At 37.6% G+C, this 17,590-nt stretch overlaps 1 protein-coding gene across 1 annotated transcript in view; it reads left to right on the forward strand.

Annotated features, from left to right (window-relative positions):
* The first annotated feature begins 719 nt into the window (after positions 1 to 719).
* LOC121325867 (disintegrin and metalloproteinase domain-containing protein 12-like) overlaps positions 720 to 17,590 on the forward strand; it is a 64,337-nt gene continuing 47,466 nt past the window's right edge. Inside the window, exons 1-3 of the mRNA XM_041268953.1 lie at positions 720 to 973; positions 12,719 to 12,840; positions 15,717 to 15,790. Of these exons, the coding sequence (XP_041124887.1) occupies positions 859 to 973; positions 12,719 to 12,840; positions 15,717 to 15,790 (311 nt within the window). The 5' untranslated portion in view covers positions 720 to 858. The remainder of the gene's footprint in view (positions 974 to 12,718; positions 12,841 to 15,716; positions 15,791 to 17,590) is intronic.

A 17,590-nucleotide genomic window follows, 5' to 3' on the forward strand; every position in this document is an offset into this window, starting at 1 on the left:
TTGTTTTATTCAATCTTTATATGTTTTGAGTTCAGTAATGAATTACCCATTCCTCTATCTTTCAGTTAAACTCCCATTTGCATGAGAAATGCGTTTTAAAATCAATTACAACATTATGCAACCACACACTGTTGACAGTACGAAAGCCTGCTTGCTACTACATTATTCTATAAACCCAATTTGGATTCCTGTAGGTGCTTGCAACAGTAGTTTACAAGTCAATGGAGAAAAAAAGATTGCTTTTTCTTGTATTTTTTTTTTTTTTTTGTGATACTGGTAAATAGCATAGCGATGATATCTTCCATGAGCCTGGAAAGTAAAATCATTTTTATAATAATAATAATAATAATAATAATAATAATAATAATAATAATAATGTTATCGCGAATAGCTTGGAATGAATGCTGACATATACAGCACAAGCTTAGGAGATAACGGGCACACTTTAAGACCGCGCAGAATACCCAAGGACAAGACTTAGCTCCATTGTTCTAAGGACTTTAAAATCTGCTAGCAGTTTGCGAGACTGCTATCTCGTTGTTTGTTTTTTTCTTCTTACCGGCGACTTTCGTTTCATTTCTATATATTGTAAACTTGGACCGGCGACCCTCCTATCCCCAAGTTCAGAACATCATTGGCTGAAAACTTTATGACACGAGTAGTCCCCTACAGCAAGCCCCGATCAGCCCCAAGGAAGATATATATATATATATATATATATATATTGGGGTTTTTTTTTTTTGAGTTGATCATATTGCAGGAAATCACTCACATCCCGAATGCCAGCTTGCTAACTGTATAGTATGGTCCTGCTCTTCTGATTCCAGCTGATGAACGTTATCTCCCAGTCCGGGCAAGATGACAAGCCGGCGGTGGAAAAAAAACTTTCTACTTTGTATTACACAGCAGTATTTATTGCTAACGTTAACCAGCTTTTGTGACACCGTTGAGGCATCTCCAAAAGGAACCGAAGGTAAGGGATGTTCGTTATTGAAACTGGACCAAAAAATGAAAAACGCACCTTAATATATATGTTTTCATAGTAATGGCTAAAGGTGCAATGGTTCATTGATACAATATATTGTATTTATTAATTGGGTTCTCGTTGAAAAGTTGCATTCAATAGTTAATGATTCATATATATTTATTAATTTTGATGCCATTAATACATAGTTTATTATTATGGGGGGAAAAAAAAACTTTAAAAAAAATAATTTTCAGATTTCTATGGTGTACTTTACTATCTTATAGTCTTATTTGTTATATATCAATTTGAACTGACTAATTGTTTTTAATCTTCAGTAGGTGAGTTTTGCATGCTAAACCCGAGACATTTACAAAGCGGAGTATTTCGGATTACCAATGGCATAAGCAGTTCGCTCATTTGTTTGAAAGGAGACGCGGTATAATGTTTGGCACATTGATGTGTTGTTACAGGTCTGTTTAAACCATTATCTATATTGCCTTGACTCATGCTGTGGTACCCAAAACGGGCTTGTCTACACTACAGCACAGCGCTGAAAAACGGTTTCATGTCTGTTTCTGCTATAGTTTGGAATAGCTCCACTGCTACAGAGATGTAGAGTCCCACATCAATGCTATGTTATGCTATAGTATGTACTGTATAGCCTAGTTCTGTTTTTGACAATTCTGTATAATGCTAAATATGGACTATGTTCAGGGGTGAAATTCTCAACAAAGAAGTGTAGATACTTATGCGCAATCAGTACACAATGCATTTATGAATACAAAATAAGCCTTAAAAAATAACTGATTATAATCAATTCCTCATAAACAAAGAAGCTGAAAATACTGAAAGTTTTGTACCCCCTGCATGTATCACTCAGTCATGTACTGTAATATAACACTTAAATTAAACCTTAAATGATAAGTATTACTAAATATTACACTGTGAGTAACTGCTGTAGAGAGGGAGTTTTGTTTCAAGATATCATAAAAAGGGGGATGTTATACAAAAAGTTTATAAAGAAAACAACTGCGCTATGAACAAATGATGTCTAAGTCAAACAATGTGCAATACGGGCTGAAATGCCCCTCTATTTTTTATGTACCAGGCTTTACAAAAAATTACTTGGCCTTTTCAGTCTCTGCTTTATTCTCTGAAGTCCTCCCAGCCCCTGGGCGCTCCTCTACAACAGGACCTGGCCATGCTACATTGATAACTTTGGACTGGAACATATGTCCCTGTTATTTATTTTACAGATTACTTATCCTGCAATATATTCTGTGTGCTTCTCTGTTGTGTTTTTGTGTAGATTAATTATACCGCGATCTATTCAAGAAAAAGATTAGTATATTTCAGTCAGAAACAGTACACAAGTAGACAGCAGGTTTGTTTTTGTTTCCATTTTTTAAAAATCCCTGGCATTGTGGTTCCTACACAATAGCACAGTGAAAAATTACACATTTTCATAAAGTAGTATCATTACTGTGGTTTACGTATGCATTTACACGCAAGTGCAAACTCACATTTAACTGAAGATACTCGGATCACAACAAAACAAAACGTTGATCACTCTACTTAACATTTACCTTGCTAGCTGAGCCAGTGTTTGGAAAGCATAAGCACACGTGCACCTGTATCCCGATTCTGAGTCGCTAGCCAGTTCTGAAGTAACACTTTACTTTGTTGATCCTGTTTTTTTTATTTTAATTCCTACTGTCCCACACATCACTTTCCATTTTATAAATTGGTGCAAGACAAAACACGCTGTGATCATTATATAATATTTGTCAAATGTGTAATTTATGGCAGACACTGACGTGAACTTTTGTCTTCAGATTCATGTGCAACAATGGTTGTTCGACTATTCAGATAGTTTCTCCCAATTTAAGAAAATAATACTTACTAATTGCCGCTGTTTTCAAGTCTCAATGCTAAAGTCTTCTCTCGTTGATCAACCAATGAGCACCGACACGAAGCGATGATTTATGAAACATGCCTAAATTAAATCTAATCAGAATGAAACTTGGCCAATCAACTGCAATGATTATACCTACTTTAATGGTGGCCAATAGCAGCTAAGAGAAGAGAAGTAGTATTAGGAAACAGAACGCAAGCAGCATGAACTGTGCTGAGTGAAAGCACGTTTGAGAAACGTTGCGCTAGCGTGAAGGAACGGAATGCAAGCGTGTTGGATGAAAAACAGACGAAGTCCCGGTACTCATTACAGACCTTAAAATAAGACTCAGAACAGAGTACTGGTGAGTACCGGCAGAAGTTCACCCCTGGATACGGCGCTGTTTATTTCAATATTTCATCGTTTGTAAAAATTAATATTTTGACAGACCATGATATGTGTGTTTGTTTTGGCCCCTACACAACCTTTGTACTTTAAACATGCAACTGGCAGCTAGTAAAGTACTTTGTTTCCTCTTTTGTGATAATCGCAAGGATGTCCAAAGACTGATCATTATAAAATGTCATTTTGGTTTGGTTTGTAAGTAGGAGCAATACACTACATGGCAATAAGACCAGGGTGCAACAATTTCTTCTTCCTGCATTGCAAGGCATTGCGTGTACAGTACGAACAAAGAAGTGTGTAAAGAAAAGTGTTCAATCAAAACCAGACATGGCTTTGACCAGCTATAGTTTAAAAGTGTCCCATTTTTCAGGTCTGAGCATTCTTTACATCTCATTGCATTGATTCGGTCACTAAAATCTATTCAGTTAAAAGCTGTTTACAAACACTGTTGTTATTGTTATCCTTATTACTTACATTGAATGCTTCCTTTACATGTTTAAAAAAAAAAGAAAATGATTGCTTGCAGTTCTCTCAAATGCCACCAGGATTGCACTCCTCGCATCTTGAGACGAGTGGGGTTTGAGTAGCTGTCCCAGCAAGTGAATTGCAAGGTTGTATTACTGGATCAGACATAATACACATGTCTCTGTTGCTAGCAGGTTTTATGCTTTATCAAGTCTTAAGCTGAAATATCCACAAACTGTAACTTTGTTAAAAAGTCTTTTGTTGTTTGCGTGCTGCGCCCTCACTCGTCAAAAGGCCCAGTATTTTTACATCACCCACACCTACAAAAGTTTGCTGCCTCAGACATGTAGTTTGATTATGGCTTCTGACAGCGCTGGGGTTGGAAAAGAAGGATGAGTACAGTGGTGCAGCTGTGCCCATCACTCCTAGCTGTCTGACTGTGAGGCTGTCACACAAGTCTTACTTAAAGCTGCTTGGAAACTTTCAATGGGCAGGGAATCCTTAGTGCTTCAGCTATTATTTTTCTTGTGCTACAGTATATCTGGTCTCTATTACTGTTATCTATCACCAGATAATCAGCGCAAGCAGACTTTGAAGGTCTCATCACTACTCATTCTACTCCTAAGAAACTGTGTTTTTGTTTAAACTAACTTGTTTTAATACCCTGCACAGTTTTAGGTTGAAACAACAAACTGTTTGGGGTACACGAGGACAAGGGTTGAGAAGCACTGTTTCAATATGTTCGCTCATGCCTGTGCCTAATTAAGATATCTTTACAGTAGCACTCAGGTCTAGAGACAACTTCAAACACATGTCGGTGAAACGCTAAGTGTTTCTCAAGGCTCTTGGCCTCGTATAACTAAACCAGACTCAGCTCTGTTTTAATATGGAAGACCCAGTGTGACATTATCACCAATAAAAAAAAGTTAACTGCCCAGGAGTAAAACTTTCTATGTGGTGTATATCATTGGTAATGTCCACCTATCAACTGCATGTAATGACATTTAGATCCTAGTCATAACCGCAGGCAGTTTTTAAAAGTAATGAACTCCAAAAGCATCGGTACTATCCTGCACTGTAAGAACAAGCTCATTTTGACCAGAATCATGTTTTTCAAAAACAGTACTTTGCTCTCCATGTTTGTAGATGTCCTGGATGGAATTGTGTCATGTTCACATGGCTAATAGCATATTGACATTATAGATATGTTTTGCAAAGGTGTTTTCCTTTAGGATTTTTTTTAAATTTAGTAGTTGCCAATTATTTTGTTATTATTTTCTCCCTATTTAGAATATCCAATTATTATTTAAGCTCGGCTCGCCGCTACCACCCCCGCGCTGACTTGGGAGTGGTGAAGACGAACACACGCTGTCCTCCGAAGCGTGTGCAGTAAGCTGACCACTTCTTCTCACACTGCAGACTCTCGTGCAGCCACCTCGGAGCTACAGTGTGAGAGGACCACACAGCTCAAGGCAGCTTAGAGGCAAGCTTGCAGATGCTTGGCTAGACTACAGGGGTTGCTGGTGCGAGGTGAGCCAAGGACACCCTGGCTGACCTAAGCACTCTCTTCCTGGACAGTGCTCACCCAGTTGTGTGCTGCCCCCTGGGAACTCCCATCCAAGGTGGGCAATGGAATAGCCTGGACTCGAACTGGCTTCGTCCATGCTATAGGGTGCATCCTGCACTCCACACGTGCCTTTACCAGATGCGCCACTCAGGACCCCCCTCCTTTATGATTATTTAAATGTCTTGTGTTAAAAATATTTCCATTTATGACACCCCCATCCCCCTCCTCATGACGTTTAATGCCGTTGGTAGCAGAAAAGCCAGCTCAATTGAATCTCTTAGGTCTAGATTTGTTTAAGTGTGCTTTTCTGTCATTGGATGCCCTGACCATGAAAAACACTATATAAGACTAATCTGTATGGAATGGCTCCACTTGGGTTACAGTGGATATTAACAATGAACAAGGATAAACAGTTGCAATTAAGTTGTTTGTGCATTGCTTGCCCAAGAATCATAAGTAGTATTTGTTGGACATCCTGTTTGTAAATATTGTATATCAAAGATGGAGAGAATCAACATTGTTCAAACATTTTCTGTCTGATACTGAATACACTAAATCAATCACTGATCATAACAAATGAAAGAAAGGGCATGTGGAGTACAGACCCTACATGCAAAGTGCAGAGTATTTCCTTTTGTTTCCTTTCCTTGCATGAACTTCAGTATGCTTTCACCAACCTTGATAAATAAAAGATTTGAGAGTAAAAAACAAGTCCTATATTACTGTATCTCTTCAGCCTTAGCATTGTAATAGAATCCTATTGCAGAGAGCGGTTTACACATATTTTGTTAATGCTAACAAATGCAGCTTCTCTCAAATTCATCACCAATATTAGGAAATGTTAGCCTCAACAGACCTACTGGAAATAATGGGAAATGCTTTATCCTTATTGAGAAGCACTCAATAATTGGCAAGATGTGGTAGAGTACAGATCCAAAAATAATATAACCATTATCATTTTGAATCATTAGCAACTGACAAAGGACAGCAGAGTTTGTTTCGGGATTACAGCTGTGAAACATGCAGTGCAAGGCCTGACAGGACAAAAGTGCAACTCAGTTCTTACAGAAGTGTGATAAACTATGCAAAGGCATAGTATGGCTTTTAAAATGTTTTGAAACATGCAGAATGTTGCCCCCAAGCTGAGGCTTGAATTGCAAAAAAAGGGCAGTGGTTGATTGAGTTAACTGGCATGCTTTGACTTAAAACAACTTTGTAAAATACATAGTACTGAGTTACGGGAAAATAAGCAAGATCAGCAGAGACAGTGTAAACATGCTGAATAGCATCTGGACTTCCGTTATGTACTGCCGAAACAGAAGTTTTATTGTGTAAAAGCTGGAATGGAAAGGAAATCAGTGGGTCTGTGTGTGTAGGGCTAGACTGCAGAGACACCCATTCATACATCCAGGATATCAGACTCTGGAGAGATGTGGAGGACCCTGGACTTCAGTCCGTCCATGCTGTATGTCTTGCCTACATGTTTAAATGTGTAGTACATCCATCTGATTATGTATTTACAGCAATGGGGGAGGGGGGGGGGGGGGGGTCTCATGTCCCTGTCGGTTCTTTGAATACTGTTTCATTAGAGCAAGCCAGCACTGTTGGGCGCCTTGACTGAGCCTTTAGGACAAGTTAAAAAATAGTTATTAAAAACAGAAACAACAATCAAGAACAGCAAACTATGCAATAGCAAACAAAAACAGATAACTAAGGAAAATACTGGAACTCAAAAAAGACTACCCAGATTAAGCCACCACCCCTTAGCCATTCATCTAAGCACATGGCTAATTTAAATATAAGCTCATATTTCATTCGGATTGCCTCACAACTGTGATTCAAACGTGTTGCCTTCTGGTTTTCGGGCAGCAGCTACTAGAAAGAAAATTGTTAGAAATAGCTGATTTTTTTTTTTTCAACGCTCTCCCCCAACATTAAGCAAGATTCCAGCTCTATCACCTGCGTCACACTTGCTTTCCCTTCCTATAAAAAGCATTGTGAATCATCACTTTAGATGTAAGCTTGTAGATGTGAGATGCACCTTGTACCACATGCACTTGATTCGTTTGCTAGTTCATTCATTTTTCATCGTCTCACTGAACAAGATCTTGGCCCAGGCGGCTGTGATATTAAACTTGCCAGCAATTGCAAATTAGGCATGCCATTGTATAAGAACTGAATTGTTTATGTAGGCATTACAGCTGCATAGAAAACATATGGATGATTGAGATAAAAACCTTGTTTTCAAATGTTTGCATTTGACTTGAGTTTTCATCACTTTCAGTCTGTGCCAAACATGTGTGTTTCATGACTGATGAAGTCATATGGTTTTCTAAATGAAAGCCTTTATAATGACCAGATTAATTATATTACAGAAGCTCACAGATAGCAATGATCCAGCAGCCTAAGGATACAGGCAGTAAACCTGTACCATCAAGTGGTGTTACAAGCCTGTGTTCTGCAGAGTCCAATTGATCACAAGATGCTTCACATGTGGAAAGCTTAGCTTTGTTAAGATACTGAATTTTCCTTTTCTTGGCATTCAATGAGAATTATGTTTAATGAGATTTGTTGTGAAGCATCTAGTATCTTGTCAGTAGGTGGGGTGGTTCTTTGTTATCTGACTGCCTCATAATTATCACTAACTAAGGCGCTAGATTCACATCTGATCTGCTTCCTCTGGCCAACTTCTCCATCACAAGCAGATCCACCATTTGTGGATGAGACCGATAGCTAATGTTCTGGCTTGACAGATTTTTTAATGTGACTTTATGATTCATAAACCCTCTGCCGCAGATGACAAGTCATTTTCTGCCAGTTCTTTTTGCAACACTGTAGCGCTAGTATAATATTGTGGACAGCACTTAGAGCCTGACTCAAGGCTTGGTTGCCTGCAGTGCACAGCACCTGAAAAGTATACGTTATTTATAGCATTTTTTAAGTTTATCGGATTATAGCCAAATGCAATCCAAAATGTTTATAGGAGGATGAGAGGATATGATAAAAGTTTGAAATTTAAGATCCCTAGTCATAACCGCAGGTAGTTTTGAAAAGCAATGAACTAAGTGTTCACTGCACAGTAAGCACATAAGAGTTCCCATTTTTTTTAAAATTAGGAACCTCAAAATCATTGTTAAATATTGCCTTGGTCATAATAATTGAGATACTAGCTTGATATAAAAGCACCATACAGCAGAATGCTCCTCTTGAAAAAAAAGCTGGCTAAGTCAACCTAACAAGGTTCTCCTAGGATGTAGACTTTCTTTCACAGACTGAGACAGCAGATAATATTGAGCCCACCACAGGTATTTCGGAGCTCGAATGGCATGGCATCTCTGACCCCACCCAAACAGTTTTGCCAATATCTCACATGAGCTGCTTTTCCTAGGGATCACCAGGTATTTATTCAGTCTTCTATTACCAGCAAAGATGTTTGGAGTGGAGTGGGTCCAAAATGAACTCCTGGTTTTGTGAGTTAACCTCATAATTACTCTGAGGGCTTATACAAACTTGTGAATGTTATCACTTGACTAGGAAGGTACTGCCCCGTGTAGATATATGGGGTGCAGTGTAATGAAACTGCCTTAAGCAGATCCCAGGAACACCCAAAGCTGTGCTGTCACAGCTTCCATCTAAAGTGCCTCAATAACAGTGATTACCTCATTGAGTTCCGTGACAAGTCAGGCAAATAAGATCATGTCTGCAAAGCAAACAGTTGAATTAAGGTAAGGATAGGTTAGCATAATATAAGAACATAAGAACATAAGAAAGGTTACAAACGAGAGGAGGCCATTCGGCCCATCTTCCTCGTTTGGTTGTTGGTAGCTTATTGATCCCAGAATCTCATCAAGCAGCTTCTTGAAGGATCCCAGAGTGTCAGCTTCAACAACATTACTGGGGAGTTGATTCCAGACCCTCATGATTCTCTGTGTAAAAAAGTGCCTCCTATTTTCTGTTCTGAATGCCCCTTTGTCTAATCTCCATTTGTGACACCTGGTCCTTGTTTCTTTTCAGGTTGAAAAAGTACCTTGGGTCGACATTGTCAATACCTTTTAGAATTGAGCACAATATTCACCAGAACTGAACACAGTATTCAAGATGAGGTCATACTAATGCATTGTACAGTTTTAACATTACTTCCCTTGATTTAAATTCAACACTTTTCACAATGTATCCGAGCATCTTGTTGGCCTTTTTTTATAGCTTCCCCACATTGTCTAGATTAAGACATTTCTGAGTCAACAAAAACTCCTAGGTCTTTTTCATAGATTCCTTCTCCAATTTCAGTATCTCCCATATGATATTTATAATGCACATTTTTATTTCCTGCGTGCAGTACCTTACACTTTTCTCTATTAAATGTCATTTGCCATGTGTCTGCCCAGTTCTGAATCTTGTCTAGATCATTTTGAATGACCTTTGCTGCTGCAACAGTGTTTGCCACTCCTCCTATTTTTGTGTCGTCTGTGAATTTAACAAGCTTGCTTACTATACCAGAATCTAAATCATTAATGTAGATTAGGAATAGCAGAGGACCTAATACTGATCCCTGTGGTACTCCACTGGTTACCACAATCCATTCTGAGGTTTTTCCTCAAATCAGTACTTTCTGCTTTCTACATGTTAACCACTCCCTAATCCATGTACATGTGTTTCTTTTAATCCCTACTGCGTTCAGTTGGAGAATTAATCTTTTATGTGGGACTTTGTCAAAAGCTTTCTAGAAATTTAAATAAACCATGTCATATGCTTTGCAATTATCCATTGTCGATGTTGCATCTTCAAAAAATGATGTAGACAGGTACAGTTTTACAACTTTCTGTAAAATCTCAGGCCAATATAAACAGCTTAGCCATTACATTGACCTAACTTTAATTTATATGTGTTTTTAGCTGTCTGAGAAGCACTGTTCTTAAATGGTGTTTTAGACATTAGAAGTTACAATTTATGTATAGATAGTATAGATACATAATATGAATAGCGACATGGTCCACTTCTAGAAAAATGGCAAACCATTCATCTTTACTGGCAATGAGGTAGTGGCTCCAACCATTATACTGACTTCATGACCTTTTTCTCATTCAATTTTTTTTCCCAAATTAAATTCCTTTCATTCTCTATAAAATTATATTATAGCTATGCTCCTAACCTTGAATTATTGTTGTTGGTTTTTACTGTTGATTTCCTGTCAGTAAGTGCAATAGTTCTCACTGAACGAAGCACATAGGTCCCCTGGGTTTAATAACCTGCTCTTTCTGGTCAGTGGTGGACTATGGGAACAAAAAGGGGCAGCCATAATGCTTGCCAGCATAAATGATGGGAACTCCCTGTGAAATTCCCAGGGCTTCCTTTTCAAATCTTTAGCATGTGAACATAATTAAGAAATCTATTCCAAATTAAGACAAACTGCTTTTTTAAACAGCTCTAATAGGGCTTCATGAATTTACATTTTAAAAGTTTCTTTGAGATGCCAAGCACTTCTCTTGAACCTGAATCTGGAGGTTTCTTGAGTTTTTGGGGTTTTTTTTTAATCTAAGGGTGGTGCTAACCATGAGCATGGTTATTACAGTACAGTATGTATATGTACACTTTTAATATGCCTTTAAATATCTTCTCAATATTCCCACCTCTGCTGGGAACCTCTGGGTTAACTGGTTTTACTGGGATAGTAACTCAGTGATACTGGGCAGCTCATGTCCAGTGAGGTCTCAAAAAGGTGCCTTGTGACAAATCACAGGTGTCCACAAGGTAAAGTGAAGATGCAGCTTTGTTGTACATAGCTTTTCTTTATCATGCCTTTGCACTATTAAATCCCATAGAGACAGTTTTACATTTGAAACAGAGAGACAGCCTGGTGAGCAGAAAGGACTGTGTGCAATATTGCTGGTCATGTTGGTCGGAAGCCAGGCACACTGCCTGCCTTGCTCATTCAGTGGGGGTTTATCTGAGACGGGCTTGACATTGGACCGGCTTGACATCTTTAGTTTTTTTTCAGGAAAGGCTGAAAGCAGGCATTCGCAGTGCTGGCTGAGAATGATAGGCAAGCAGGGATTCTGCTGATATGAAAGGAAATAGAAAGGAACACTAGACAAAGCCATGCAATATGACTGGCGATAGCTGGTGAGGAGCTCATAAAACCGGATGATTTAGACAAGGAATTTTTAAAATTGGCAGAATGCAGAACGCAGTATTCAAAAGTCACTGCTCACACAGGGTTGCATCCTTTCAAGTGTAGCTGCTGTCCAGTACAAGTATATCCCCAACTTGATGAAGACAAAGACTACCATTCCATTCTAACCGATTCAGGGCCGGGATCACAACCTGCCACACATTGATGTTGCACACTAAAGCTGTCGTTCCTTAATGTATATTTGTTACATGTTTGGTGCACTCTACTAAATCAATAACTTGTTTGCAGTCCATTTTGCACAGATGTTCCTATTTCAGCTGTGTTCACTGTGTAAAAAAATAGTCCTCCTGCTGTTGCTACATTAGGATGGTAGTATTTTTTTCTAAATGTTTTTTTTTTTTTTGTTGTACAGGAAGTCCCTTATAGACCTTACCAATTGTGTAAAAACATTTAGGTGCTCAAAGGCCGGGTATAAGTGACCAGATGCTGTATTCTAAATTTAAAAAACAGTTTCCTGACTGTTACCCAACACTGGTGCATGTAAGCAAAGACGCAGTTTAAGTGCCAACAGTAACTCAGGACAGATTGCTTTAAAGGATTGCCTCATTCAAACCCAGAAAGACTTATTACCTAAGAAATATATGCTAAAAAGCAGCACCACTTTGAAAAAAAATAAAACTTAAAGGCATTGTTGAAGGATTTTGAGACTCAGAGAGCTGGAAAACCTAAAGTGATGATTTTCTGTGCACACAAGGATCTCAACAATAACAGAGTACAATAATGAAAAAATAGCGTACAATAGTGAACTGCTGTAAAGGATATGAAAAGCACCTAGAGAAAGATATGTCAGTAAGTGTGGTATAAAAGCACACCAGAAGCATAGTATAAGCATACATATGTCATTTGCGTAAATATGTCCCATGGTAAACTACTTAAGCAATAATGTTCATTATCTGCTTTATAAGACATTTCGTGTTTTTAGGTTATAATTTGGACTGGATCGCTTAGGATGCTTGACATTACTGTCACTGTATACATTTCAAAGTCCTTGTTTGAGGGCATCTGCCTGTGAGATAATGAGCACTTTACTTAGAACCTGATTGGCTGAGGCGATCTGTGAGGTTTTTAATGTACCACAAGGGCAAACTGTCAAAGGAATTGTACTTGCTAATGCTTACTAAGGATATGTGTTGGGGAGCTGATGTGTGCCCTACAATGCTGTAATTACACACTTGTACTGTATATAGATAGGACCTGTAAATAACATACATTTTGCTTGCATTTCCTTAGCAGACCTTTCAGAGCCATTGAGGCAGCCAACTTCATTAAACCAACGGGACCATTATGAGACTTTTGTCCCGTCTCTACTTGAAGGAGGGCAGCAGAAACCAATCAACAACCTGCATTTGAGGGTGAGCTTTTACACAATTTACTGACATGCTTTGAAATTATTTTGTTTATTACTAAGTTTCTAATTTTAAAATAAATGAATGCAGGTAGTGTATTATAAAGACAGTCGTAGGATGCCTTGACTGTGATTTCAGCAGCGCTGTTCCGTTCTGTTTGCCTATATATATAATATATATATATATAATATATATATATATATATATATATATATATATATATATATATATATAAGACAAACTATTTATTTTGCGCTAATATCCGTTAAAATGTACATTTCAGCTATTTTGTGGCTACTAAACATTTATTTTATATGAATCTCCCTAAAATGTATTGGCAAATCTTCCTATTTAGCTTTAGCTATGTCAAAATAGCGGCACGCTCCACCAATTTGAACTCTGGGGCTATAAAATGTATTCTGAAAAGAGCGGTTATGGTGGGTTAATCAGAGTCCCAATTCAGCACATTCTGTACATTTCAGTTTTATGGGAACCTTTACAAATTGACCACATGTTCTACAACTGAAAGTATGGTCAAGAGACTGCGCTTGACCACAATTGCTGCCTTCTGGAACTTCAGTGAAATGTCTGAAAAGTAGTAGTCATCCACTGTATTATCAGTAACTCTGCCAGGCTCCGTGAAAATGGGTGCTAACCATGCACATCAATATTTAAAACATAGGTTTCAGATTTTCAACATTTATGATGGAGAACTACTTTGTGCTGGCTTTATAAAGCAGGAAAAAAATGGTATGTTAAAACATGATTTGCTATGATGTTTAAAAGCTTGCCAAGACATGCTTGGATAAAGAAAAGATATGAGCGAAACACACTTGGCTAAAAGAATACAATACATCTAATCAATTACATAGCAGCTGTAAGGAGTCTGGGAAAATGGGATGGACTCAGAAACAGCCTTAAAGTGGGTTTGTGTCTCAGTACGATTTCATTTAGAACCAGGAACAGGAGCTAAAGATTTCTATAAGCAGGGGTGGAAATCGTTTAGAAAATTGGTGCTAAACTGCTATGAAAGTTTAGTACGAGAGAGCCTACGGTGCTAAATTATCAAACTCTGCCTAAATCAATGAGGTACCCTGGCGATAGAATCTAGCGCCATAGCACCAAATTTGCACCCCTGATAGTCCTAAAAATCTTTACGTATAATACAAAATTACAATATTGTTAAAACTAACTGTTCAGGTGCAGCTGTCTTTGTGAAAGAGTATCACTTACTGTATGTTTCCACCTACAATTCATTTTTAGGATATTTTGATGAATTAAATCAAGATTTTAGTTCAAGAAACTGTTTTTAATTTATTAGTTTATTCTCATTTCTCAAAGCACTGCTGGACACAAGAGAATGTTTATAAACCTGTGCATAAAAGATTAAACACATTTGAAGTAACTTGTTATGATTTAAGTACAGTTAATATTCATAAAACTGTACTAGATAGTTGTTAAAGAACCCAGCAACAGTCTGGGACTGAATATTAAACTTTATTAAATCCATCAAAACAATTTTTTTTTTTTTTTTTTTTTTTTAAGGCTCATGAATTAAGGCTCTGTGAATTGGGGCTTAAATCCTCTATATGTCAAAAATGCTCAATTAATATTTTCCATCCATCTTGTATTTTTCAGTGCATGTGTAAGCAAAACAGCAAGGAATGCTTGTATCCACATAAGCCATTTACGTAGATTTATACTTGGAGCACAGTTTTTTTGCAGGCAAGAATAGATGGATTGTCCTTATCTAATTGTGCAGAAATGATAAACATCTGTTGATGATCATTATTTATACACCACATATTTGGTGTAAATTATTATTATATAATTATATTATTATTTATTATATTATTATTAATTATTATATGTACAACTGATTTACAGTCCAGGACATTTTTTAAAAATAAAATAAAAAATACTCAACTTGAAAATTTATTTTGAACGAGGAAAAAAAAACTTGTATTTATTTATTTTCCATTGGTAAAAATCCCTCAAAGTAACATTTGTAACAAACTGATTATTCTAATAATATGATATGACACCTTGTCCTGACTGCCCACAAAGCAGGAACAGTGCTAGAACAGTATTGAGAGAAACTGGATCTAAGACTGCAATAGGAAATCAAGGAGTTTCACCACATGCCTTCCTTTTAATAGAGTGCTCTTTACTGCAGCCATTGCTGTTAATGATTGAGCATTGCATGCATGTTTGGCATCTTATCAGGGTGCCAGACCTTGCTTAGGATCCTTGTTCATGTTGTCTGTCACACTGCACAGTGAATACAATAACTGACTTGAATGTTCACAATCTACTGAACTTTTGTCATAGACTTCTTGACTTCTGTAGATAGTCTGGGTGGCATTTGGACATAATGTGATCATCTTTTGTACAAATCTACAAATCTTAACCTGTCAATCTTTTATACAAATGTACAAATCTTAACCTCCCATTCTACCTCTTTGCAGTATTTAACCTGTTGATTCATGTAGTGGATGTAATGTACTCCCAATGTACTGAATGTGCTCAATTTTTCATTTCTATAAGATCCCTCCTCCCTGACACCTCCATAAGACAAATCTTTATGCCACTTCTTTACATGTGGTGTTTTGTTTCTTTTCCTTCATATCAAATTTTACAGATCTGAAGTATTCAAGTTTAAAACCCATGTGTGATGCTGCACCTTTAACCCTGTTCTTTCCTTGACTGCCCTGAACTGCAGCAGCTACTGTGTTTGAACCCTTTGTTCAGTATGCAGTTGGAGCGGCTTTGCCTTAGCGCTAACTGAAATTACATCTGTAGCCTTTTGAAATTTGGCCTCAATATTTATTTCAAGGCACAGGTTTTGGAAAATCAAGTTTCTTGGTTTGATTTTATTTCAGAGCTATCCTGCAGTTGTGAAGTTATTGATTGAAGCTGAGGATGAACAGCTGGTCCTAGCTCTAGAGAAAAACAAGTAAGTGTTTCTAATTCATTTCCACTGCACAGACAAAATGTTTGATGTAGACATTTCTGGATTACAAATTGGTGACATGTGTGGAGCCTAGGGCTATGGCTCAGGATTTAGCCAACCATTCAAATAAACTTTATATACTTTAATTTATCCCATATATATGCAACACTAGTCGCCTTTTAGTGCTTTAAAGGGTAAGTACAAGTCCTACAAACCTAGTGCTGATAGAAACAATCAGCTGAAATGATTTTGCTTTCAAACACTACAAGGCAACCAAACATGATATTTCAAATTTCCTGGAATTGGCATGTTTGCCATGAAAAAACGTTGACTCAATCTTCTGTTTAAATCAGCATTTAGACTATGTTGCATGGTGTCTATCTTCATTAAGAGATTTGCTAATGGAAAAAACACGTTTTGAACATTTAACTGATGCATCCCATTAAATGGTTGATGACTTTCTAACCATGGTCTGGAAACGTTATTCGGAAACCATTAGTGACACACTCATGCATATACATAAATAATTGCAACTCGTTATTTTTCCTAATAATGTGCAAGAGTCACTAACAGCTTTTGACAACAAGCTTAAAAAAATGGAATGGGGTTTCATTCAATAATCGAGACTCCTAATGAAAACAAACACACCAACTAATGAATCTCCTGCAGTCTGAAAGGTCATTTAATTTCCCTTTCATGCTGTCATTAATGCTGTGGTGCAGGTGTTAGTGTGAGATCCCCATTGATCTCTGTTTAGCACTGTCCGACTGGAAAAAAAACTAAAGCTGATCCCTGGTAGGTGACTTTCTCTCCTGTGAGCTGAACAAGACCTATGAAAACAATTGTAGCAGAACTCCACTTCATTCTGCTAGGACACAGTTTCAGCAGATGTAAATCTGTTTAGAAACCATTCCAGATGCTTTTCTAATTTAGGACACCCTGATTTTTACCAGCCCTGGCCGGTCCTTGCAGTTCCTTCCCTGGGTTTAGCCAAATGCTTGTAACCCACCCACATGACCACCCGCTCTCTGAACTGTTTTGATGAATTTTCGCTGGATTAGCTGCTCGTTATTCTTTTTTTTAACCGTATTAGTGTTGCAAATAAAATTTGGTCCCACAATCCTGTTATTGTCAACTGGCTAGGTTACTATCAAGGCTTGTAGAATGGTTAAGCAATGAGACTGGAAAAATTTGTCATTATGGACAGATATTGTTTTTTAAATATATCAGCATACATGAGATATACAAAGACCTAAAGCATATACCAAGCCTAATATCTTAAAAGAGGACAGAAAAGCCCAACACACTTTAATAATATACTGTATATTAGAGAATAATAAATGTGATTGTCTGATTATTGAAAATAATATGCAGAAAAAAGGGAATGTATTTAGAATACAGTTTCCCACAGATTTTTATCACCTGTACTGGAATGCAGTCAGGTCAGCAGGGTTACCAACAAGACATTATATCTACAAAGTAGACAGGGCACAGTTTAACAGCTTACATTTGCCCCATATACTCATGCTGGGACAAAGGCTGACTTTTTGCCCTCACAGTTTAGAGTCCCCCCTACTGACTCATCAAAACAACTTCCTTCAGGCCCAAAGTCGGCCTGTAGTTCTGATTAAACTGCAAGCCATATTCAGAGCAGTTACTCACACGACATTGTGAAGAGGACGAGGTGGAGCGATTGTCAGTTGGCAGTCGAAAGGGGGACTGATTTGAAACATTTGATAAGAGGAAATGCTGGCAAGATGTTAACAGGAACAAAGGCATCATTTAGTACACCTGTACCTCTTT

Source organism: Polyodon spathula, chromosome 13 (genome assembly GCF_017654505.1).
Source record: "Polyodon spathula isolate WHYD16114869_AA chromosome 13, ASM1765450v1, whole genome shotgun sequence".
Taxonomy (NCBI): domain Eukaryota; kingdom Metazoa; phylum Chordata; class Actinopteri; order Acipenseriformes; family Polyodontidae; genus Polyodon; species Polyodon spathula.